At 40.1% G+C, this 26,823-nt stretch overlaps 1 protein-coding gene across 1 annotated transcript in view; it reads left to right on the forward strand.

Annotated features, from left to right (window-relative positions):
* SVIL (supervillin) overlaps positions 1 to 26,823 on the forward strand; it is a gene marked incomplete in the record, with an annotated part of 193,364 nt that overhangs the window by 115,207 nt on the left and 51,334 nt on the right. Inside the window, 4 exon segments of the mRNA XM_073629849.1 lie at positions 16,298 to 16,445; positions 17,475 to 17,564; positions 22,932 to 23,018; positions 23,667 to 23,841. Coding sequence (XP_073485950.1) covers positions 16,298 to 16,445; positions 17,475 to 17,564; positions 22,932 to 23,018; positions 23,667 to 23,841 — 500 coding nt within the window.

The following is a 26,823-nucleotide window of genomic DNA, read 5'->3' on the forward strand; positions in this document are numbered from 1 at the left end:
TTCCATAATTCAATGGCATTCGGTCATGTAGCAGGCTTCCATGAAATCTGGAATGGCTTTTCTGGACATATTTATAAAATCTGGAAGTGACGCGATTGTGGAACGAGCTCGTAGATATACGCTGTTACTCGGCTTTCTTATGTGAGTGCACTGTATGATACGATTTTAATAAATGAATTCTAAGTTACTACACTGAGAGCGCTCTTCCATTATAGCCAATAGCTGCCCTAGCGTCGGTACACCGTCCAAGGAACCATAGGCTATACTGATTTAATACTTACCTGGGGTGAGAGGCTAGAGAGCACGGAGGTGATGTGGGCGCAAGATTGTCACCTATATTATGAATTATGAATAATCGCCACTAATGGGGCGTACACACGGTCGGACTTTTCGACCGGACTGGCCTGACGGACGCCGACAGACCAAATCTGACGGACAATCCGATCGTGTGTGGGCTTCATCGGACCTTCAGCGGACTTTTCCAGTTGCAAATCTGACGGACTTTAGATTTGGAACATGCTTCAAATCTTTACGTCGTAACTCCGCCGAACCCAGAAATCCGCTCGTCTGTATGCTAGTCCAACGGACAAAAACCGATGCTAGGGCAGCTATTGGCTACTGGGTATCAACTTCCTTATTTTAGTCCGGTGTACGTCATCACCTACGAATCCATCGGACTTTAATGTGATCGTATGTAGGCAAGTCCGTTGTTAGAAAGTCTGCTGGAAAGTTTGTCGGACCAGTCAGGTAGAAAAGTCCGCCCGTGTGTACGCGGCATTAGGGTGTAGGGATATTGTGCACTACCTCAAAAAGACTTTTTATATAAGGACTTGTGTCAATGGACATGCACCATTATATTGTTGATTAGATTTGTGTGTTAGGTGTCCAGCCTTGAGACACAAGTTATTATTTATGCACTAGGATCACTTTTATTACATGTTTTGGATCATTATTTATATTGCATGTTTTATACACCTATTTTTTTATTGCTGCTGATTTAACACAGTGTGGCGATCGTTGGATGATTAGGGGCATCACAGAGTGATTGCTTTTAGCCTTGAGGTTACACCCATTAACGTCCAATTGGTTTATGCACTGAAGTCACTTTAACTTTATATTTATTTTGATGGTTATTTATTAGGAGTGATTAACTAGGTTTACCTATCACAAGAGGAGAAGTACAACAAGGGCGCCACTCTAAGTGCAGTATTTAAAAGCAAATTTAATACATCTTTAAAATCAAGTACTCACAAGGGTACATGTAAACAGGCATGTAGAAAATAGGTAGATGGTGCCAGGTGTCCCAGGAAAGGTGTCCAGTCACATCGTGTAGTGGCGTTCTGCTTCATATGACAGGCTGCGCTGCTGGATGCTTGCTATATCCTGCCGCTGGAACGCACTGTTTGTGATCAGGGGAACGAGGTCGCTTCCGGGTCTGTGCAGGGATAGGCAGATAGGCGACGCATTTGCGGAGCCACGCTCCTTCCTCAGGCTTAACGTGACCTGTGATTGGTCAAAACTAATGTAGTCTATGAAGGCCCTTGATTGGAGGGGAAAAACATCTATCAGACTCAGGCATAGAGCTGTGTGCTGCAGCTACGTGCTGACGTGTCAAATAAGGAAGTAGATGGAATAGTGTTTGTGTCTCTGCTCTCTGACAAATCTTGATAAACCAGCGCTATATGTATATATGAGAAAAAAGGTTTATATATGTATATTATTTTCTGTTAATGTGGTCTGTGACAAAAAAAAAAAAAATAAGAATATGAATGCGATGTGCAACTGAAGATACTGGTATAGATTGAAAAGCTATAACAGCGACATGATGTAAAATAGGAAGTGTAAATACCTGATAAACTTGGAATAAGCATCCAGCAGCGCAGCCTGTCATATGAAGCAGAACGCCACTGCACGATGTGACTGGACACCTTACCTGGGACACCTGGCACCATCTACCTATTTTCTACATGCCTGTTTACATGTACCCTTGTGAGTATTTGATTTTAAAGATGTATTAAATTTGCTTTTAAATACTGCACTTAGAGTGGCGCCCTTGTTGTTGTTCTCCTTCAGTACCCAGAGGATTGCTTCGTCCTAATCTACAGGGCTGCCTTCTACAGTTGCTTTCAATGGACTATAATTCAGTTCTGTTTGGACTTTAGCAGCTCAGAGTCTGTTTGTGTTGATTACCTATCATATCATTATAGTTCCATTTTTTTATTATTTTTTTTTTTTTATTATTATTTTCTATTCGTAGCTGTATAATTACTCTTCAGCCATTTATCTTCTCTCAATTAAGAGTAATACGTTTTTTGGGGGGTTACAACTGTTTCTAATTGGTTGAACTCAGCGCTCACATCTACATGTTGTATATTACCTATCACAAGAGTTCACGTCACATATTGTTAGATTGAGTTAACTGTCAGCGCCTCACTATTCTCTAACAATTTATTTATGAATAGTCAAGGATAAACTATTTAAGTGAAGGCGGCAGGCTTGCTATACTTTTTTTTTTTTCTTTTTTTTTTTTTTTTTTTTTTACCCCACACAGAGTGGTAGCGCTAGAGTAACACATAACACATTTATAAAATCGCCTTTTGGATTTTTAATGGGTTCTTTCAAATATTCAAGCCTTTTTTTTTTTTTTTTTTTTTTTTTTTTTTTGCCAATGCAACTGCCTGAAATCTAAATTAAACTAAGCTGCCACATTCCAACTGGAATCTAGAATTATAGTAGCACTTCTGAAGGTCAGAAGTGGGAGTTATACATAGATGGGACTATTGGATAAAGATAGATCAGGTGAATGTTGAAATCCTACTTTACACCTAATAATTTGAAGCAATTATGGGTGATCTTGTGGTTTCAGACCATGCTTTTAAAGTGTCTGATCTTAGTTGGTGAGCGTGGATTACAAAATGAACATAATGCACACAATTGCTAACTAGGAACTAGTTGACTATCCACAGATTTCTACATAATTTTTATAGCAACAGGCATGTCCAATCCAAAGTTTAAATCCACATGCTGTTATGCATTGGCAGAGGTTGCTGCATTATCTATATTTTTATATGAACAATGCTTAGTCTGGTGATCATTGCCTGTCTGTAGAGCATGCCCAGTCGTATAAACCACTCGTCAAAGTGCCCTGTTCTTTAGGCTCCATTCATTCCTTCATTTGGAGACCAAGCCCCATCATCTTAGAATTCACAAGGGGGTTCTGTACCATCAGTGCATCATAAATAATGGGTGATTGGGAAAGTTTTAGTAAATGCAACTAGTTCAGCACAATCTCTGAATTCAAAAGGGAATCCTTTAGGTTAAGGGTTTGATTTCAAAGTATATTAGCCCAGCAGGGGAATAGTCTATCCACGCTTATTGCATGGATGGAAGTCTGTCAAATGTAGGCTGCAGATGGCCTGCAGGCTGAACGAAAAATCTGAGTGTATAGCTAGATTAAGTGTGTCCTACTGTGAAATTATTAGGATATTATTTAACTTTGGGTCATTGGCCCTCTTTAGTTAGACAGACTACATTTACTAGGTCTTTTCATTTAGAAGAAGTGCAGGCCTTAGTATAGTGTATACATTGCTTATATAAATATGTAAAAGCTTTTGGTATAGTTTAAACAAAACTCCATCTTAAGGGTCTGCTGTTGTAGCATATATTTAAAGCAGCTGGATTAACTGATGTCTGAGTTATAGACTTGAAGGGACACATAAAAAGCTTGTATGAAAATAATGTGCAAAAAAGGACACATAACAGGGGAATACCGTATATGTTAAGCAGTGACAGCCTCCGCTTTTCATAGTCTCTTTTATATGGATTTGCCTATAGTTAGTATGTTTGTGCAATTTTTTGGAACATTATACCCTATGTGTCAGTGTGTGAACCTTTAAACCTCTAATATGTAGATATTTTAAAAGTAACAATAACAATCTAAATAATCATCAGTTTGTAAATTCTAATAAAACATTGCATTGAAATATTTCAATTTAAACATGGAAATTTGATTTATATGGGTCCTCCAGACTATCTATGCATGTTGGGTGAGAGATTTTTTAAAATTTTTTGGGGGCAGAGAAAGGGGGGTACGTTCCTAAATGATGCTATTTATTGGGGCATTCTTTTTTTTTTTTTTTTTTTTTTACGTCAACTTTCCCATGACATCTCAGCACCTGAAAGCAAATCTATGCTGGAATTCTTTTTTTTTTTTTTTTTTTTGTCAGATGTAAACAGGGAGCTGGTATCTGTGTAATGACCGGTATGTTTTAGTGACTGCAGGTTCCTGTTTTATTTGGGTTAGTTATCCCCACTGGAGAGACTAGCCTGACAGATTTTATTAGTCTTGACCCCAGGGGCAGATGACCTCCAGCCCAGTCCCTCTTCTGGATAAGTTTAGTCTGTTCAGCTCTTTATATATTCTGGTGACTGCAGTGGTGTTCTCTTTTTGCTGTATCCTTGCTCTGCTTCCACCTTTTTGTAGTTGGGGGGGGGGGGGGGGGGGTAGCTCATCACCCTTTAGAATTCTTCAACATATAAAATAAGTTCAGAAGGGTAGAGTGAGTGGACCCCTCTCTTGAGGGTTGTGATGGAGTCCACATTTTACTCATGATAGCCCTGGGATATGTAGGGTAATGGTTTGGCTGATCAGACCACATATGACAAATTAACAAATAAAGTCTTTGATGATCTTCAGGTGTTTTTTAGACTGAAAGAGGCTGATGTTAGTCCAAAAAAGTATATAATTCCTTATTCACCACGTGGGTAACGCATGCAAAGATGTGATGGACCCTCCACATAGAGAAAAAGTGAAGGCTTACCGGAAGGATTGAACTCATAGGAACGTACGTTCAATGAGTCAATCAAGCTTGTAGCCCCAACGGGCAATGAGAAGGAAGGGCCTCACGATTAGATGGCGACAAGACTCCCAAACATATCCAGACTCCTGACGGAACTTTAGAATGGATGGCAGACCTTCCCACAGATCATCTCAGATGGATAGCCGATCACCTCCCGCACCCACTGCACACTGGGTGCGGTGTGTGTAGGGAGAGCGGAGGTTCAGAGGAGGATGGTGATCGGGAGGTGATCGGCTATCCATCTGAGATGATCTGTGGGAAGGTCTGCCATCCATTCTAAAGTTCCGTCAGGAGTCTGGATATGTTTGGGAGTCTTGTCGCCATCTAATCGTGAGGCCCTTCCTTCTCATTGCCCGTTGGGGCTACAAGCTTGATTGACTCATTGAACGTACGTTCCTATGAGTTCAATCCTTCCGGTAAGCCTTCACTTTTTCTCTATGTGGAGGGTCCGTCACATCTTTGCATGCGTTACCCACGTGGTGAATAAGGAATTATATACTTTTTTGGACTAACATCAGCCTCTTTCAGTCTAAAAAACACCTGAAGATCATCAAAGACTTTATTTGTTAATTTGTCATATTTTGTATTTATTGTTGATCGATATAGACGTTTCTTTACTCTTATAAATGTATATAAGTTTTTAAATTTACAAGCGCTACACTTGTCTATGCACTGAAATTTTGACAATATCCTATTTGTTGTGTGAGCTGCTTTTCTGTTGGGTGAGCGCAGGGTTAAATTTTTCTGTTTTTGGTTTATATGATCAGACCACATAATATCCCCAATTCGTGTTGCTTTCTTTTGTATATAAATTATGCAAACATTCAAACTTTCTAATACAAAAGAAGTGTTGTGTTTTGTTGTAAGGAAATGTTTGTATTTGTGAGTTATGTAATGAATATAAAATGGAAAGAAATTTAGCAAAATTGGTTATAGATGACAGCCCAGCATTTTATACAGGAGGTTAGCTACCTAACTTGGCAGCATCTGACATATATCTAAATGTAGAACCTTAGTTGCCGTTCATATTGTAAGCAAAATAAGGAATCAACCAGGGATGATTTATCACCATTGAAATGACATTTTGCCACACAAGCTTACTCGCGCTCATTATTCTGAGAATTGTTATTGGTGAATGCCATGTTTATAAATGGCCAGCAATAAGTACCACATGTCTGGAAGCTTAGCTGCTGTTGGGCAATGGCTCCCTTGTAAAACCTTTAATGTTGCTTAACTTGTGACAGATGAAGAGCTATCACTCAATTTAGATCTAAAGAAGTTATTTGTGTTATGTTTATTTGTACCAACCTGTGATTGCTTTATTGGCATAAATGTCAACTTCATTCCTTATCACCCTGTTTGTTTTGACCTGTAGGGAGAAGGAGCTAATAAAGATGATTATGTCCACTGTAATCAGCTGTGGGTAAGCCGGACTATGCCATAACGGCTTGACAGTAGTGTTTCTAATATTGGCTTTGTGCTGTCAATTGCTTTATTCAGCTTGGAAAAGCTGGCACCAGTGTTTGCAAGGGCTATATAGTGACATCTCCCAAAATCAAATCAGTCATTTGCTAGTGCCAGTAAACATTTTTACTATCTGTATTTGAATACCCTTTTAGATTCCTGAGGTTAAACGGTTTTCCAATTCCAGTCTTTGATTACCCCTCTTAGGAGTTTTTGGTATGTTCCAATATAAAAAAGATAGATTTGTGCTATTAGGGCAAGGCATGATTTATGTAGGGGTGGACTGGACTTGAGATTAAGGAATGTTTCTTATACAGGCAGTCCCCGAGTTACGAACGACTCCTACTTACGAGTGGCCTCAAATGCCGGCCACTTGTGCTCCATGCTGATCCAGGATACCTCCGGAGACATCCCATACTGCAGTACTACATGTACTGCATGGCCAGAAGAGCCCCAGATAACATAACAAGTGCCCGGAACATCCTACATCCATGCACAGGCGGACGTTACACTTACGAATGCAGTGTTCCGACCGGAAGTTACTTACAAATGCAGTGTTGCGACTTACGAACAACTTCGACTTAGGAAAAAACCTACAGTCCCTATTGTGTTCGTAACACGGGGACTTCCTGTACATACATATATTAGTAAAGTTATTGTTAAAGGGTCAGTCCACCCAAAAATAATATATTTTGGGTAAAGCCGTATGGGCTGGGTCAGCCCCTGGCTTTTTTTTTTTCTTGTATCTTGGATACTCCTACAACAAGATCTCTCTGCCATAATTGCTGACCCTGTCGCTGTCCCTATCCACCTGGGGGTTTTGTAGTTTTTGACGACCTTTTGTGTGTTTTAATTCCTCCTCATTTTGTATTCTCAAAATAAAGAGAATTTCAAATACTCTCCACAGTGGATTTTGGGAAGTCCCACACTGAGTTCTCACCAATAGAGTTGCTGAGACGTAATAAAACTTTTGAGTGGTTTACCTCTAGCACCTATCAACCACTGACATTTCAGTTTTGGGTTGGCTGACCATTTCTACACATACATGATTGGCAAAATAGTGCATGGGCATGGATTTTCAGATTATTTTTCTATGTCCATCCTTTTGAACCATGCCCATGAAGAACGCCCCCCCCCCCCCGCCAGTTAGTAAAACTGCTTGTTAACAAATCTTTAAAATCCTTTTTTTTTGGTTACCTCTTAATTTTCATGCTTTGCTTCTGCCTCTGTCCTTAGGAACCTGTGTATGCTTCTGTTTACTCTCCTGCCATACCTGCTGCCCATAAATGCCAGTATTTCCTTCCTATAAACCAGGTGAGAAACAGTGTGCACATTTAAACACCGGCATAGCTTTTTTTTTTTTTTTTTTTTTTTTTTTTTTTGGCAGTCAGACCCTGCATGTGGCCATCACATGGGGTATGAGAAGAAAGGGGATAGCCAACAGATTTTGTTGTTTATAGTAAACTTTGGATGCAGTCACTCTCTTGTATTGTAGATTAGCTGTAAAAAACATGGGGTAGATTTACTAAAACAGGTGCACTCAGAATCCAATGCAGCTGTGCATGGTAGCCAATCGGCTTCTACGTTTTATGCTTGTTCAATTAAGCTTTTACTACAAAACATGGAAGCTAATTGGTTTCTATGCAGAGCTTCATCAGATATTGCATTCTCCAGTTTTTGTAAATAACCCCCAATGTTTTATTCAATTACTTATGTAGTGTATTGTTGCTGTAGATGGCCTTAAAAAGGAAAAAAAAAAAATCCTCATAGAAAATTCTATAAGTCATCTTTTAGTGGTTGTTTCTTGGTGTAAGCCACTCTGTTATTCTTGTCTATGACCCATGAATATTTTTTGGTGATAAAATGTCACATTCACATAAAGGCATTTTACATTTAACATTTTTGATTTTTTTAAAAATGGAAATCCTGACGCCTCAAACCCTCCATGCATATTTTTCATGTCTGTGGATTTAAAGATGTATGGCTAAATATGCACACCAAGGGGGCCATGTACCTACTGACTTGTCTTGAAACTAAAACTTTTTGCTTCTATGTTATTTTTGAAGGCTTTCCTATTCATACCTGTCATCGTTACCACAAATCCTTACATTGCTAAATGTTCGACCTTTGGCTGTGTTCTGTGTGGTCCAAAAAACCCTCTTGTTAGTGGTTTGTGTTATTATCCAGTTCTGGCTAATGCCCCGATGAGGTTTGTTTGGTGTGCTTTGGCTTTTGTACACCTCTGTCCTCTTTCTCGTTCTTTCCTTATTTTTCTGTATTTTCTTTCTTTACTTTCAAGGTCAGTAATGATAGCATGAGGGAGTCCAGTCCACTGTTTGCTGAGCGGCATCCTTGGCGATGGAAGGTGAATTCAGATATGCATAGAGTTGTTAGCACAATAATATATTCCTAAAATTGTCTGTTCAAGCCTCTGCAAGATATGTCATCTGCACACCAAAGTCAAGCTTTGAGAAGGTTGCCTCATTGGATCACAATCACACACTGTGCAGTGTTTGGGGGCCAAAGAGAACCTCTGCATCCAGGCCTATGTGATAACTGATTTTGAACAAACACTGCATGCTATAGTGTGTGCGTTTGTGATGCAGTGAAGCAACTGTCCTAAAATTTGGTGCGTGGACAACATATTTATTTTATAGAGTTTGATGATGCCAAACATCTGATATCACAGCACACACTAGTGCTGCAGCATGTTCTTGACACTCATTAGAACTGAAGAAGCGGCTTGGATAAGTTGTGAAAAGTCTTCACCATTACAGAACTTGAATGTGACTACTACTAGCTTGAGCAATAAAGAGCTTTCAACAGCCTTTAAGCACAGGTACTGTTAGATGAGCTAGCAAGGATCACTTAAGTAATACATAATCTCCAAGTCTGATAGCTGAGCAATGAAAGGACACTGATAATCGTTCTGCCCTCCCATTCCGTCAGCAGACACCCAGTGTTCTCTCAATGGATTCTGATCAGCTCTCATTACTGCCCTTTCATTCCCAGACTTTACTATAAAGACCGATTACAGATACATACACTAGCTATATTTCAGCGCTGAACTCTAGGGAAGGAAAGAAACAAATCCCCACACTGCAAGGATTAAATCCTGGCTTATGTCTAGGGTACCCATAGCAAGCACTTTTTCTTATATTATCCCTTGCACCTCTGGCAGCCAGCCTACTCCCTTATGCTTGGCGTTGTGGGAAGTTCCTTGGCATCCTCAAAGTCAGTACAGTGATTTGGCCCTGCACTGTACTTGGTGACCTCACAATGCCTGCGATCACTGGCGCGCAGGGCAAAGAAGCTGAGGGACCCAGACTTAGTGTGGGGGGAGCCTGTGTGTGGGTTCAGGTAAGTAAAAGTCCTCGTTATGCCTCGTTTTGCTGGCATGGGGATGCACATGTGTTGCGTGCATCCCCATGTCGGAATTCCATTGTTGGGACTTGCGGCTGCATGGACACAGCTGCTATGTCCCAATAGGACATCCATGCGGGTCCTCAAATTCATCCTATGTTCGTTTGGGAATCTGCACCCACATGTCATATTGGAACACAACGGCTGTGTCTGTGCAGCCGAGTACCCCAATAGACAACGACAGGACACCGGCACGGGGATGTACGCAATACCTGTACATCCCTGTGCCAGCAAAACGCAACCCTGCATGGGGTATGCATGAAATAGCCCTGTGTGAACAAGGCCTTATGGGTGCCCTAGGCATGAATGAGCATTTCATCTTTGCAGTGCGTGGGGAGCCATCCTGCAAAAGAAATTTTATCTTTTCTCTGGAGCTCTGCTTTAAAACTTTTACAACTTTGTATTTCCTTTCACTTGCTCTCCTGATGACATTGTTTTCACCAGGATAAATTAATGACGGAAAATCTCCATAATGGGGATACAGCAGACATTAATAACCCGACAGACCTTATACTCCTCCTCCACTATTCAAAACAAGAGTACCTTTTTGATTTTTTTTTTTTTTTTTTTTTTTTTTTTTTTCCCCTAATACATATTTGAATTGTAAATAGTGACTTAATTATCTGCCTGGAATTCTGCTCTAACATTTGCTATATTAACTGTGGGAACGTTAAGAACAGCAATGGAAAGTTGCACAGCCCTAGTATGTTCATAGAAGTGTAGGGGTGTGTGTGTGTGTGTAAATTTAATTTGGCAAGCTGTATGACAGTGGTAAGTTGGGGTGTCAGAATTTTTAGACAAAGTAGACTGTTTTTTGGGTACAAGTATGTATGGATGTAGATATGGGTTCAAAGATGTATGTATATATATAAAAATGGAAAGATGTCTGTGATGCTTTGTGTATCGGTTTAGTAAACCACGTTTCCAGCATCCTTCTAAATTAGTTTAATGCTTCTCTGCTTATTGTTTACATACTGCCGGCCCTGTTCCAAGCCAACTGCGGGATGCTTCTGTCCTTAATTCACTTGCATCTAATCCAGTTTGAAGTGTGTTTGGCACAGGTAGTCCGGTCTTGTCAGTTGGAACAGATCCTGGACATCACAGATTAGACCCCTTCCATCTGCCTTGTAGAGCTAGACTAAAGCAACAAAGGTCAAACGCCATGTGTCTAGACTGCCCTGGATTGGCTCATCTCCATCTGTGCATGGCCATCTTCCTGGGAACATCAGCTCATTGGTGAAATGTTTGAGGTTATCCCCCACTTTTTCAGTACATTAGGCAAAGATTTTAAAGACCTGTAATATGTACAAAAGACTGCTCTGTGTAATGACAAGGAAGTTCCCACCCATGAATCCTGTTTTGCTCGGACCGCTGACTGCAGAGCAATGATAGCTTGAACAGCATCATGAAAGTTGACCTTGAACTGTGAATTTCTGAAGAGATGCCATATACTGCATAGCAATTTAAAATCTGTTTTTGACAGTCATAGGGACATGAAAGGGTTGCGGTTATTTTTCTTAAAATTGGGCTTATTAGTGAAACAGGGCAAGCTGCGAAGTTCAGTACCTATAGAAACCAGCCATTTTGGACTGGCTTCAGTAAGGTTGCTTCTGATAGGTAGCGAGAGGTGACTGCATTTTGCCCTTTGTAGTTCACTACTTGCATTATTTATTGCATTGTTTGTATATTTGGACATTTTTTAAACTTTGAAAAAAATTACTTTACTGTGGTTACATCTGCAGTTCAATATTTACAGTACAATCTAATGAGAATTCTATCAATGTGTAATGGAGCATTAAATATGTTGTGGCCCCAGGATATACAAGAAAACAATATGGTAGTTAATACAGTGAGCAATGGTGTACAAAAGGCAATGTCAAAGGGCTACCAATTCCTGTCACAAGTTTTGTTTTGTCCAGGTAGTGTCAGCGTATGACAATGAACTTCGTTTGCCAAAGAATTTTGTTAATGGTAGCTCTTTCGCTCTTAAGTGGGGCATCAAGGCTAAACCCCCCACCCCCCCCCCCCCCTTTTATTTTGATTAAACTGAATAAACCAACCCAATTTACTTGTTACAAGCAGGAGCTGTTTATGAAGGAAATCTGTAATTGACTTTTTTGTTAATTTCAGATAAAAATAATTATTAGAGAAGTAAGGCCCTTTTCACACTTTTTGTAAGAATGCACATAAAAACACAGGTTTTACATACTTTAATGCAATACACCGTGTATGTATGTTGCCGTTCATTTTGAATGGCACATCAGTGCATACTATATATACAAAAAATTTAAGTGCACCACAGATTTCAAATATGAATACTCTGTGCTTTTATAAAAAATATTGCAGGTGTGTTTTTTTTTCCATGTATTCAGGACACTATAAAAAAACTGTTGCGGACTTTTGAAATGACTAGATGCTTGCCTTTCATGGGCTTCATTATTTTCGAAGTCGCTGACTTGACGCACGTTGGTTTCCTAAAAGGTTAATAGATTTTCAGTGTTGTGAATGAAGAACATTATGGGGTTGATTTACTAAAACTAGAGTGCAAAATTTGGTGTAACTCTTCATAGAAACCAATCCGCTTAAATTTTTTATTTATTTTTGTCAAAATATAAAGTGATTATAAAGGTTCATTTTTATTTATTTTTTTAAAATAACAAACATGCTATACTTACCTGCTCTGTGCAAGGGTTTTTCACGGAGCAGCCCCAATTTTCCTCCTTTTCTGGGGTCCCCCGGCAGCGCTCCTGGCTCCTCCTCTTCGAGTGCCCCTTCAGAGAGCTGCTTTCCATTGGGGCACTCATGCGGGCGTGCTCCCGAGTCCTGCTGCGTCCATTGACAGACAGCAGAGCTCGGCCCTGCCCTTGGCTCCCGTGTCACTGGATTTGATTGACAGCAGCGGGACTCAGTGGTACCTGCTGCTATCAATCTATCCAATGAGGACCTGAGACAGCGGCTGGAGCTGCTGTGCTTGTCCCCGTCGCTGGAGCGATCGGGTTCAGGTAAGAAAAAGGGGGGCTGTGGAGGGTAGCTGCAGCTCAGATTTGAATGCAATTGAATGCATTAAGGTGACAAACCACGAGGGTTTACAACTCCTTCAATTGAACAAGCTGAAGTTAGAAGCTGATTGGCTACCATACACTACTGCACCAGATTTTGCACACTCCAATTTTAGTAAATCGACCCCTATACTTTTTTTTTTTTTTTTTCACCTTTTGTACCTTTTTAGAGTTCTTAAAACACAATACACTTTCCTGCCCCTACAAGCCACAACAAATAAGTATTCATTTGAGTTTATTTAATGCAGCGCTGTGTACAAGCCAATCAGAAATTAGCATTCATTATCCTGCCTTCTCTGGGTTTTTAGAGATCAAATCTTCTATTTAATGACTTTTGCATGGTCCTCTTTGTGCTATTAAGCAGTCATGGATGTATAGTTATAGCAAGTTTTATTGAGCAATAATGGAGTAACCCCTTCATGTTCCACTGACAAGCTGTGGTTCTGTTTATTTCCTTAACTGTTCCATGGAGTATTAATACTCTACTCAGGGTCATTTATTATTCCAGATGTTCTTGGGGAAAAATAAGTGCGAGACTGGCTGGGGTTGTTTTCGGATATTGAAAGTTTTTACTTACTCAACCGACATCGGTGCTGCACATTTTTTTTCCTCAGTTTAATGGTACTAAAATAATAGACAACATTTACATGCATCTGTAAATAGAACTTTTAAGGTTTCCATTATTCAGCTGTGGCCTGCCTACCCAAGACTGAGGTTCTAGTATTGGGTAGATGCCGGTAGGTTGAATTCTCTTCTTATTCCTCGATGACCCCAGTGATTCCAAACTCTGCCTACTTGCCAGAGCCAGTGAAAGTCACTGTCCACAAATACAAATTCCTAAAGCCAAATTATAGAGCGATATAAATGACACAAATTAAGGCAGTTCTGTATATTTCATACATGTGTTTAAATTCAACCACTGTAAGTATGTGAACTTGACCTGGTTTTTGCCTACAGCAGAGCTCAAAAAAGGAGAGAAAGCTGCAGCACAAGCTGCCAATCAGATTCTATCCTGATAAGGAGCATGCTGATAGGCTTTAACAACTGACTGGAAAGTAAATCAATATTACCCATAGAAACTTCTATTCCACCTATAATTTTTTCACTGCAAAGCAAAAGGTGAACAGAAGCATCTACTTGCTCCGGACATCACTTCTTTGTCTCCTAGGTATTGTATGTCAAATCTGCAATGTATTGTATATGAGCCCTTTAGAATGGCTGTGTGTATTGGAACATAAATGTAAAATAGAGCTTTAGTTTATATATAAAAAAAGATTTTCATCAGACAGATGAAACCAGACCAATATGGGTTCTGACTCTACGTCTCTTCCTATAATCATCCCACTGTGCATAGATTACAGGCACTGCAAATATACATTACTGAGGCTGCAGAACGTCTTGTACACTAGATCTTGGATGCTTTCAGACAGTTTCCTATAAAATTACACAGATGTTTTCTTTTTGTGAAGTAGAATACCAGGGATGCTTTCTTCCTGTTGTGGTTATCATCTCCCTATGTCAGTTGGAGCCTTTCAGTGTCTTTGACAGCATGGGAGCGTCTGCATTTGTCTGTTTCAAATATGGTCGGCAGCTTGATCAGTCTACTGTGCTAAAATATTAGACATGTCTAAAGTTAGACCTTTCAAAAAAGAAACCTGCAGACTGCCTTTGGTGGCCACCTCCGAAAAACGCTACTTTCTGGCGGAATTTGCCGTCTGTAGTTTTGGGTATTGGTGAAGAAACGCAGGGCTCGTGTACACAGGCGTGAATCTGAAGCAAGTGAAATGCTGAATACTTTTGGGTGCTCTCGAGTTGCTTTGAATTTGCCTTTGAGCTGCACAAGAATTGATTTTGAGTTGCTTCTGAGTTTTTGCATTCCCATTGGCATGTATGGGATAAAAAAGCAGCTCAAATGTTCACCCATTGTGTCCGATGCTTAAGTTTCTTCAGCAAGCCCTTGCTCTTAAAAAGGTCAAGAATTGGTGGTTGGACAGGCAAGTATTAGGTCTCCTTTTTACAGGCTGGCTGAATTTACAAGTTTTTATTCCAGAGACCGAGTTCATTTCATTGGAACTCTAAAGTAAAATATTTCGACCTTGTGAAAAACAATGTTGGGTGTAAATTTCATGTTGATAGAAGGCCATAATCTATACCAATGTCTGCAAAAATGGGAAATAAAGTGGGAGGATTTATCATTGGATGAGACCTATCTCTCAGAAAAAAGTTGTGCTAAAATATACAGTATAAACTTTGAGCAACTTTCAGGATATTGCTTCTGTTCTTTCTACAATCCAGGCATTTTTTTTGTAACAATGGCGCAATGATGCTCAAACCCAAGTAGCCAATCAATTTTCAGACAAACCTTGCCAGCTGTCTTAAAAGAAAATCATGGATTAAATGACATGATGCATATAAAACACCTTTATTTCCATAGATGGAAACGCCACTGACCGGTTTCAAAATGTGGACATGTGTCTTGTGTACAAAGAAAACACACATTTTCTCCCTCACCCTCTACAATCCAATCAGGCCCATGGATCCTTTTTTTTTTTTAAGACGTAACTTAGGTCACGGCCTTACTGTATGTTTAAGACCACTTTCACACGGAGGCAGTTTTCAGGTGTTTTAGCACTAGAAATAGTGCCTGTAAAACACCTGAAAACTGCCTCCCATACATTGCAATGGGTGCTTTCACACCCGGGCGGCGCGCTTGCGAGACGTTCGTAAAAGTCCTGCAAGCAGCATCTTTGGGGCGGTTTGCAATGAATGGGCAGTGCTTCTAAAGCCTCGCAACACAAGAGTTTTTAACGCCTTCTTTGGGGTTAAAAGCGCCCCACTAGTGGCCTAAAAGAGCTGCTTAAACAGTGCTAAAGCGCAACTGCGGCCCCAGTGTGAAAGATATCATTTCGGGCAGCAAATCCATGGAGAGATGATCCATGTCTGATCCTTTCCTCCAGAACTTCCCCACCACACTCGCCTGCCATTCTCACCAACTTCCTACAGTTGGCAAGAAAGGAAGAAAGGCGATTGGTTGCTATATTCTTATGCATGTTACCATTGCTCTTCTCCGTTATATAGGGCAGTATGTGATCATAAATGCGTACTGTATATCAGTATATGAATAAAGGGACCATTGTTTACTTTTGCAACTTTTAAAGTGGAACTAAACCCATCGATTTAAAGATTTCCGAAAATGGTTACTGTACATTCAAGGCATGCTGTAAAAAACTAACAGTTGCGTGTGCTCTCAACCAAACCCCCCAAGCCTTCAATTAGCTGGTATCATAACAGACCACGTGCAGCTCTTTCAACTGCAGATCATACAGAGGCTAAAATGGCAGCTTGCTTGGCTTTAAAGAATAGAAGGCTTTAGTTCTGCTTTAAACATCCTTTTTGTCTTTAAAAAAAGTTCTGGATTTATAGTTTTCCTTTGGTTGGAGCCATTTTGCTTTAACAGATTTATTGACTTTTTTTGTTTTTGTTTTTTTAAAGCAAAGAGTGACTTCTGGTGGGTTGCACATGAGCATTGAAGAAAGAAAGCAGCAGATCACAGTGAGAGAAGAGGCCTGGAAGTCGAAAGGACTAGGTGCTGCCAATGACTCGACTCAGTTCACTGTTGCTGGGCGCATGGTTAAAAAAGGTTTGTGTCCCGAGCATGTTGCTGTATGATGTCTGTGTCATAGTTTGGGTGTGATGGTCTGCAGTTACAGGGTAAGCTCTTTAAATCAAAAAATGTAATTTACAGTTGTATAAACGCACAGATCAGCCTTAACATTATGACCACTGACAGGTAAAGTGCATAATATTGAATATCTTGTTACAATGGTATCTGAAAGTGGGTGGTATATATTAGCCTACAAATGCAGATGATGCCACCCAAGTTGATATGTTGAAAGCAACAAAAATGGGCAAGTGTAAAGATATGAGCATCTTTGACAAGGGCTAAGTTACTGTATAGTGTTCCTGGTCGGCAGTGGTCAAGACCCACCAAAAGTGGTCCAAGGAAAGCAAACTAGCGACAGGTTCATGGGTGGACAAGACTCATGATGCACATGGGGAACAAAGGCTGGCCTGTGTAGTCTGATCCATTAGAAAAGCTACTGTAACTCAAATTGCTGAAAAAGTTCATGCTGGTTCCGATAGAAAGGTGTCAAATTTCAGTGTGTCAGTTTGCTGTGTATGGGGCTGCGTAGCCAGTCAGGGTACTCATGCTGACCCGTGTCCACAGCCAAAAGCGCCTGCAATGGGCACATGAGCATCATAACTGAGAAATGGAAGGTGGTGGCCTGATCTGATGAGTTGCATTTATTGTTACATCATGTGGATGGCTGAGTGCATGTGCATCATTTTACCTGTGGAAAAGATGGCACCAGGATGTACTATATGACAAAGGCAAGCCTGCGAAGCAGTGTGACTTAGAGGACTTAATCTTGCTACTGAAGGCTTGGTGCCAGATACCACAGCATACTGTCAGAGGTCTAGTGGAGCCAATGACAGGTCAGGACTGTTTTGATGGCAACTGGTTTACCTACTCAATATTAACTGGGTGGTCATAATGGTATGGCTGTATATGTATGCATTCAATGTAATAGATATAAAAGAATGTGTTTTGGCTAGCCTATAATAAGATGCAGTTTTGTTGTAATAGTGTGTATGTATTTTCATTTAGGCTTGGCTTCGCCTACAGCTCTAACGCCTGTCGCATCACCTGTAGCTCTTAAACCAAAATCTACAAATGCTGTTTCCAAACCTGCCGAAGGTACGTAAAATACTTGGTGCCATTGTGTCATGATCAGGCTCACAATTAGTCATGCGACTCGCATGGATTGGGTGCTGCTGCAAATCATTGTAATCAATTGTCTACCTTATTACATCTCTCGGCATTTACCTTGGATGTTCCTTAAGATGTTATTGAACATCCATGGCTTGCGGGTATGAATGGCAATACTGGGGATTTTGTTTTACTTGACTGTTGCGTCATCTCATCTCATCTGATCCGATCCTATCCACTGAAAACAGACAGATAGTTATCTGTTCCCTATCCGTCTGGTGAATCGGATGACAGTCGGGTGTAAACGAACAGGCGGTCCGTTTACATCTGACTACCCATAGATGAGAGTGGGCTGTGTCTGCTCTGCATAAGTGAAGCAGACACGGACCAGTCATCTGCCTGATCAGCGGACAGATTCCCCGCTAAGCAGGCAGACTCCAACAGAGCCTGCCCCGTGTGTAAGGGGCTTTAGTGTTTTCTAACCCTAGTTATACGGTTTGACCTGTCCCCCTCCCTTCCTGCCACAGCCAGTCTGACAACAGCTATGAAAGGACAGCTGATTCATAGCTGCAGCTTTATCCTAGCTGTGATCACTTTCCCAAGGCAAGCAAGAGGAGGATAGAGAAAGGGCAAGGGACAGATCAGACCTCATAACTTGGATTAGAAAGCACTTGCAAACATGGGACAAAGTACTACATGCACTTTTTCCACATAGGGAACATAACTGTAAAATAAAAATGATGATAGATCTTTTACAAGGTAAGTTGCATTGTGTTAAGCAATCATCCAGTAATGGGCTGCCAAAGTACTGCAACCAGTGTTAATTTTGTCCACTGAAATATTTGTATTGACTAAATTAAAACTAAAATGGCATTTTAGTCAAGACTATGACTAAAACTAGATTGAAATTTGACGTCAAAATTAATACTGCACTACCACATAAGAAGTAGGGGGCAACTACTAAGGTGCTAAAAGAATAAAAAAATTAAGAAAAGATTTTCTTTTTCTTTTTTTCTTAATATTCAACCACTTGCCTACAGGGCACTTTCACCCCCTTCCTGCCCAGGCTATTTTTCAGCTTTCAGCGCTATCGCACTTTGAATGACAATTGCGCAGTCATGCAACACTGTACCCAAACAAAATTCTCATTTGCTTCACACAAATAGAGCTTTCTTTTGATGGGGTTATGCTGGGTTTTTTATTTTTTACTAAAAAAGACTGAAGATATTGAAAAAAATTTTTTCTTAATTTCTGTCAGTAAAATTTTGTAAATAAGTAATTTTTCTCCTTCACTGATGTGCGCTGATGAGGTGGTGCTGATGAGGTGGCACTGATGAGGAGGCACTAATATGCGGAAATGATGGACATCACTGATGGGTGGGCACTGAAAGGCAGCAGTGACTGGCATCACTAATTGGTGTCAATGATGGGCACTGGTGTTACTGGGAGCTTTACTGTAATCGGGGCACTGATGATTTGTGGGTTTTTTATATTTTCAAGTTGTACTTCTGCTTGTCAAAAAGCAATATATTTGTATATGAAACTTGGTTTTATTTATAAAGACGTGATATATCACAACGGCTGAATCTGTGTCTGTAGTGCATGTTCGAACCAGAAACAATTTCTTTGATTTTTTTACTCCAGGGAGTATATAATGAGTTTGGCAATTCTAGAGATTTGCTTAAATAATGGTTTTGAATTTAACTAAACCCATTAGATTTTAGTCGACTAAAATACAACTAAAACAGTTCAGATTACTAAAATATAACTAAAACTAAAAGGGCATTTTAGTCAAAAGACTATAACTAAAACAAAATCGAAATTTGATGTCAAAATTAAAACTGATTGCAACCCAATAAAAATGGGCAGGCAAATTTTTTTTTTTTTTCAGCACGTCTCTGCATTGTTGTGTGCTACAAAGTGTATGTAGATGCGATGTGGAGCTTTTCAAAATAAATAGCATCAAAATGCATCACACAATATTCACACTGCTGTGAATGGGCTTTTAAGGTTTTTGTAAAATTTCTTGCCTGCAGCATTTTCCTGGTGTGACTACAGTGTACATAATAATCCACAGCACAAAAGAGCACCCGTTTTTAATAGGTTTCTAGTTTGAAATTCAGTCTTGGCTGCAAGGTGTCATTAATCCGCTGTGGGTGCATTCCATCTCCTAACAGCACCAACCATGGGACATTTATAGGCAGAATTTTTTTATAGGATATTCATGCATGTTCACCTGCTATTGTAGTGAATATAAAATGCTTACAACTTGAAAATCATTGTGAATGCGTCTATAAGCTCGAACAAAGTTCAGTGCCCAGAAACCACAATTTGCCTCTGAATGCTTGATGATGCTACAAAACACCTCTGAATGTCCATATATCTGCACTATAAGGGCTTCTTATGTGAATGGGCCCTAAAGAGTACATACAGTCACAGTTGTTTCGTTTGTAAAGAGTGAAAATGTTGCACATTAAAGACGTAGTTCTTAATCTTGTACAAGTTGTGAGCTTTCTAAGCAGTGGACTTTTCAGTTTTGCGGTTTCTGCATCCATGTCATACACTTTGGCTTTGTCTATGATCCCGTTTCCAAGCGCCGTGGGATATTTGGCTAGATTTGTGCTGTTTTGCTTGGTGTAACACTTTCATAATGACCTAGCTCCATCTGGAGTCCAGAGGTAGAAATGGTTTCCTGACCTTTATGGTTTTCTGAAATGGAAACGCTGAACTGCAGAACAGAGGAATTTAGAGTGAAGGTCTTTTCCTATATTGTCTTTTCACAAAAGCTTTTTAGGTAAATAGCATATCTCAACATGAACCACGATTGTGTATTAATGTTAAAATTGTAATTATTGATGTAACCATATTAATGTGTTTTAAACGTGCAATCTCTACTAGTGATTTTTTTTTATTGTTCTTTGCTCTCATTTCTAGTCTGTCTGCTCAAATTTTCTAAAAATAGACTTTATGGGGTTTGATTTACTAAAACTGTAGAGTGGAAAATCTGGTGCAGCTCTGCATAGAAACCAATCAGCTTCTAACTTTAGCTTGTTCAATTAAGCTTTGACAGAGAAAAAAAAAAAAAAAAATGGAAGCCGATTGGTATCTATGCAGAACTGCCCCAGATTTTGCACTCTCTAGTTTTAGTAAATCAACCCTAATGTGGCTTATTCTGTATTCTCAGTAGTTAAGTAGGACCCTTAATATACATATAAGCCAGAACATATTACAGTGAAATCTTGGTTTACGAGTAACGTGGTTTATGAGTGTTTTGAAAGACGAGCAACTTTTTTTTTTTTTTTTTTAATTGCCTTGATCTTCGAGCGCGGTCTTGATATACGAGCGTTTTTTTTTTTTTTACATAAAATAAAAATTACCCTCACAATGTGAAGGAGTCGTCTGCTGCTCATCCACGTAAAGCCGTTGTGTATATGTACAGTGAAGCTGCTGGTGTACAGCATACAATACAGCTTTGAAGGTGGCCAGAGATTTGCAGGCGATGGTGGCTCCCAGAGCTTCCTGGAGACACTCAGACACTCCCAGCAGGAGCGGGTGTACCGTGAAGTGATGTCAACAGTTCCCGATTTTCTCTAGGAAGCGCTGTGAGCTGAACCTGTGGCCACATACAGCGTTGTACTGTACACCAGCAGCTTTACTGAACATACTGTACTGTATAAAGAGCGGCTTTAAATAGATGAGCACCAACCTCTGGCCACATGCAGAGCTGTGTACACCAGCAGCTTTACTCTACATACAGTATACACAGCAGCTTTAAATAGGTGAGCACCAGACTCCTTAACATTGTCACTGTGGACATTCTCTTTTTTTTTTTTTTTTTACCTAAAAGTGGCTGTAAACCCATTACAACCACTTTAACCTACAGGTAAGCCTAGATTAAGGCTTACCTGTAGGTGCAAGAAATATCTCCCAAACCTAAAAGGTTTAGGAGATATTTGCAGAAATAGCGGCACCGGTCTCTCTACGGCGATCATGCCGTTAGTGGTGGCACCAGCGTGCATGCGCGGGAGTGATGTAATCGCGGCTCCGGCCAGTCAGAGCACCAGAGCCAAGATACTCGGAAGTCACTCCGGGATAGATGGCGTCGGAGGAGGCGAACGAGGGCCGATGCGGGGGCTTCGATCTCAGGTAAGTAATTTATAATGAGCTAGTATGCATACTAGCTCATTATGCTTTTGTCTTGCAGGGTGTATTTTTTTTTTTTGAGGCTTTACTTACTCTTTAAAGCTTTTGTAACACAGAGGTACAGTATTCCCAATACTGTACAGTACTGTATTTTGAAGTGCAGTTTTATTTGTTTTCTGATTACAGTACACTTTTTATACTGTTTTTTTTTTTTGTTTGTTTTTTTGTTTTGTTTTTTTGCTGTAATCATTTTTATATGAATAAATGATTGTGGAACGAATCATCGGAGTTTCCATTATTTCCTATGGGGAAATTCGCTTTGAAGAGTGCTTTGAATTACAAGCATGCTTCTAGATCGAATTATGCTTGCAAACCAAGGTTTCACTGTATACTAATCTGTATGTAAAATAATGTAATGAAATGTGTAAAAAAAATTGCGAAACTGAGCCAAGTGCATTTGGCCTCAAGACAAAACACACAACTGCTACCTGAATTTGGCGTGCCATTTAAGGAATGGCATCATAAGCGCGACACGTATTTGCTGTAGTTTTTAGAAATGCACTTTTCTGCCCGTGTTTCCATGCCGCTTAGGTGTGAATGCAACCTAAGGTGTATAAATGTGATCAAAGTCTTAGAAAATATTTGACCGGTTACAGTTATGAGATACACAGTTGGGTGGGATCAACTGTAGTTAACTTTTTCGGAAAAGCAAAGTAAATCATGCTATAGCATTGATCATGTGACCAGTCATAAGCGGGGTACCAAAATTTTTTTTTTTTTTTTTATTCCAAGGTAAAAATTGAAAGTCCTCAGGTAACATGTTACTACAGCTTTTCAATGTACTTTGTTTTTTAAGGCCAGCTTTTAAATATCAAAAACAGAAAAGTAGTTGTCATTAATGATTGAACCATCTGGTAAGCCAGCACCTGGGGCTTGGCATGTGCAGGCAGGATCTTTGTAGCAGGGTTGGATTTTTTATGCTATGAACTTTTTAAATATGTCGAGCATGACAGACAAATGCATTTTAAACATCACTATCACAATGGTGTTGGTATAGGGTTGGGTTTATGTAGAATGTTTTACTATGCAATATTATAGAACACCTCCAGCATGGATGAGCCAGTTCGTTTGGATAGGTGCTCTTCTCCATTTTGAGTTTGTGCTGGGAAGGGAGCAAAGCAATGACCTAATATTCTGCTTCACTCTTTCTAGAAATTGAGGCCAAGCCTGACCTGCAATTGGAGTCTGATAGGAAGTTGGATAAACTTGAATCCTTTTTGGGCAGACTGCACAACAAAGGTGAGTGTTGGTGTAAAGTGATTGTAATTTACTGTGCGTTCGTAATACACTGTCTTGTTGAATCTGCAAAACTGATAATAAAGCGTGGTTTGTTTGTTTTGTTTTTTTCTTTTGCCTAAAATGTCTCACTATCCCTTGTGGGTGTGGGGTGAAGCTTATTTTGTACATGTCCCTCTCACTTTGTCCCAAACCTAGTAATAGAGAAAAAAGTAGAATACTATATTTGGAGCAGCATTGAGCTTTAAAATCTGCTATTCGGGAGTCTGCAGAGATGGTGAATGCTGATAAACCCTTTGAAGAGGGAGACTTGCACTGCTGTCTCTGTACAATACCAGAGAGTAGTATACACCTAACAGCTTTTACCTGGTAATCTATGACCGTGTGATTGTTGGCACCCTGACACTGTTAAATGTTTGTCACTCTGTTGTATCTCAAATTAAATGAACGCAGATTGTGCCTTGAAATAAAAGCAGCATGTAAAATTGACTTGTAGATGTAGGGTGAAGCATGGACAACTGAAGTTATGGAATCATGTAGCTTTTTCTGTGAAAGTCTAGTTTGGATTTGCCCCCTGACTGAGCATCCCTATTTTCTCTTCTGTTTGCCTGTGGTTATCTTTTTGCACTAATTTTGTGTATATCTGATCAGTTGGAGGTCTTCAGGACACAACGCTGTCGGTCACCAGTAAATCTGTGAAAGAAGTGATGAAGCTGGATGATGAGACATTCTCCAGGTTTTACCGTCCAGTTGAGATCCCGTCCAGTCCTGTGGACATTAATTTTGATGATGACTTTGATATCCTGTTTAGTTCTGAGGAACCAAAGTGAGTAGTTATCCTTATTACTGTCAAACTTGTGTCCTCCATACAGAATCATGCACTGAACAACTAAGGCAATCAGTAGTAGATCATAGCAACAAATCAGCAGTCTTCTTTTCTGATAAAAGTGAAACATAATAGATGATGACCTGGATTGTTAAACTTTACAGTTCAACATGGCTTCTTGAAGTGATTGGTACATGTGTGAACTGACAGTTATGTAAAGACTTGTGTATGTATATCATTATGCTGTCTTAACAAATGTGTGTGTATGTTTATGTAAATACACACACACCAGCCATAACTCTTTGACCACCCACCTAATATTGAGTAGGTCCACCTTTTATTGCCAAAACGGCCTTTACCCATCGAGGCATGGGTGCCACTAGATTCTAAGTGCTATAAGTTGTGATGGGGGGGCTCCACGGTTCGTACCGTTTTTCAGCACATCCCATCGATGCTTGATTGCATTGAGATCTGGAGAATTTGGAGGCCAAGTCAGTACTTTGAATTCGTTGTGTTCCTCAAACTATTCTTGAACCGTTTTTGCAATGTGGCATGGTGCATTATCCTGCTGAAAGAGGCCAATGCCATTAGGGATTACCGTTTCCATGAAGGGGTGTACGTGGTCAGCAACCTTGTTTAAGTATGTGGTACGTGTCAAAGTAATTATCCTCATGAATGGCAGGACCAAGGTTTCCCAGCAGACCATTGTCCACAGCATCACACTCCCTCCACCAGCTTGCCTTCTTCCCAGAGTGCATCCTGGTACCATGTCTTCCCCAGGTAAGAAACGCACACACATCTGGTCATCCACGTGATGTAAAAGAAAATATGATTCATCAGATCAGGTTACCTTCTTCCATTGCTCTGTGGTCCAGTTCTGATGCTCCCGTGCCCATTGTAGGTGCTTTTGGCTGTGGACAAAGGTCAGCATGTGTACCCTGACTGATTTGCGGCTATGCAACAAACTGCGATTCTTATTTTTTCTGCTTTAAACATATCTTCAAAGACATGTTTATGTGCTTCCTAATATATCCCACTGACTTTTATCCCACCGACTTTTTGATCTCATTATAATGAGATAATTGGTGTTATTCACTTAACCTGTCAGTGCTCCTAAAAAGATGGCTGATTGGGGTGTTTTGCACTTTTCTGCTCCCACTGAGTGATTTTTGATTTTTACATAGAAGATCAACTGTTGGTTACCTGGCAAGGATAAACTAGTGAAAAATAAATAATTCTATAAATCATTTTGTAAGTTCGTCTTGAAGTAATGAACCTCCGTGGATCAAACATTACACACCAGTGCAAATTAAGAACATTGGGCTCCTGATTTCTGGTATTTCTCAAGCTGTATATTTAGGTAGTTGATGGATGTAATCCTTCATAAAAAAAACTAGTGCAAAGAGAGAGACTACCTCAGTTGCTTACCTTATTCTGAAAATGCTAGTTACCTGGCTGTTATGCTGATCCATTGGCTTTATGCTTTTAGAACCCTGACCTGTGAAAAGTGTGCAGATCAGATGTTCTGACCTTACTCTGCACTTGTTCCATGCTTGTTCCTGATCAGTGGCTCAAATGCACAGCTGGGAAACCTGCATTTCCTGAGGTGCTGACATCCACATATTTATCTTTTGTACAGATTCCCTAAATAATGATAAACGTGTGAAGCAAGTTAGTTGTGTGCATGTTCTTTCTATATTAATAAATCTGTGATGCAATTTTTATGACCATGTCTTTCTGAAATGACTGCAACCTCGGAAGAATGTCCCAGCTCAGGGCTCTGAAAAGTAGCCCGGTGTAGCTTGTTTACATTAGGAGCTGCCATGCTGGTGTAATAATACCCACACTGGCTGTGTAGTCGTGTTTTCTCAGTCGTCATCCTGACTTTCCCATGCTTTCCTGACCCATGGGTCTTCTATGGCTGTACCTTTTTTGTTTCTTTATTCCCTTATATCATCATCCCTCATCTTCCCCCATGTGGCTTGGAGCACATATGTTCACAGCCAGATGCATGCCTTTTATACATTAATTTCCTATAATTACAAAACCACATATTTCTGAAAGTTGCCAGTCAGCATAGTGGTGGTCCATTTGTATTCCTTCATGGTTTTAGTTTTGCAGTCTGACTGATACTTGTGACCATCTCAAAAGCAACAGATGCAAGCTTTTAAAGTGTATGTCAAGCCAAACCCTGTCAGGTTTTTACTGCTATCTAAGGTTTTGTTGGAGAGGTTTATCCTCACTTTCCTGTCTTGGTGCCAGTGTTTTTTCAGACAAAGTGAGGGTAATTCTCCCAACAGAAATAGTTTTTCTTTAGCAAAGTGGGGTAAGGATGGTGAAGGTAAATTCCTCTAACAGAGCCCTGGATAGCTGTAAAAATTTACAGTCCTTCCTCACTCTATCCGGAATTAGAAGAAAAGCATTTTTGGTTTGGAATATGCTAAGGCTAGATTCAAACTAGCCCATTCCCTGAAAAGTGATCTGCGGTGGATCGCTTGTATGTCAAATTTTAATATCCATGTCTGACAGGCACTGCCGCCTGTCAACTTGAAACATTTTGGGCCATGGCTTATGAACAGCCCCATCCTGACTGTATTGAGGACTTTATGGGGGGAGGTAAAACCACGACTCAACTGCCTGCTCTTACTTCTCCCCTGCCACCTGTGTGAAGGAGGCCTAAGGATTGACCAGCCTTTGGGTCTCTTTCCTTTTAATTGCATTAACAAAAAGCCCAATTCAACCAAAATACCAGCCAGGCGGTGACCATTAAAATACACGAATGTGCAGTTCTGCATAGCAAATATAAATCTGGTGTGACATTTTTAGTGTTTGCAGATTTAAAGTGATACTAAACACACACTGTTTAGTTTACATTGTCCCTTCTATTTCTGTATATGGTTGATGGCACTGTAATTACTCTTTTTTCCTAATCGCTATACCGCTGTCACATAACCCAGATATCTCCCAGCCAGTCTGCAGGGA

Source organism: Aquarana catesbeiana, linkage group LG05 (genome assembly GCF_042186555.1).
Source record: "Aquarana catesbeiana isolate 2022-GZ linkage group LG05, ASM4218655v1, whole genome shotgun sequence".
NCBI lineage: Eukaryota > Metazoa > Chordata > Amphibia > Anura > Ranidae > Aquarana > Aquarana catesbeiana.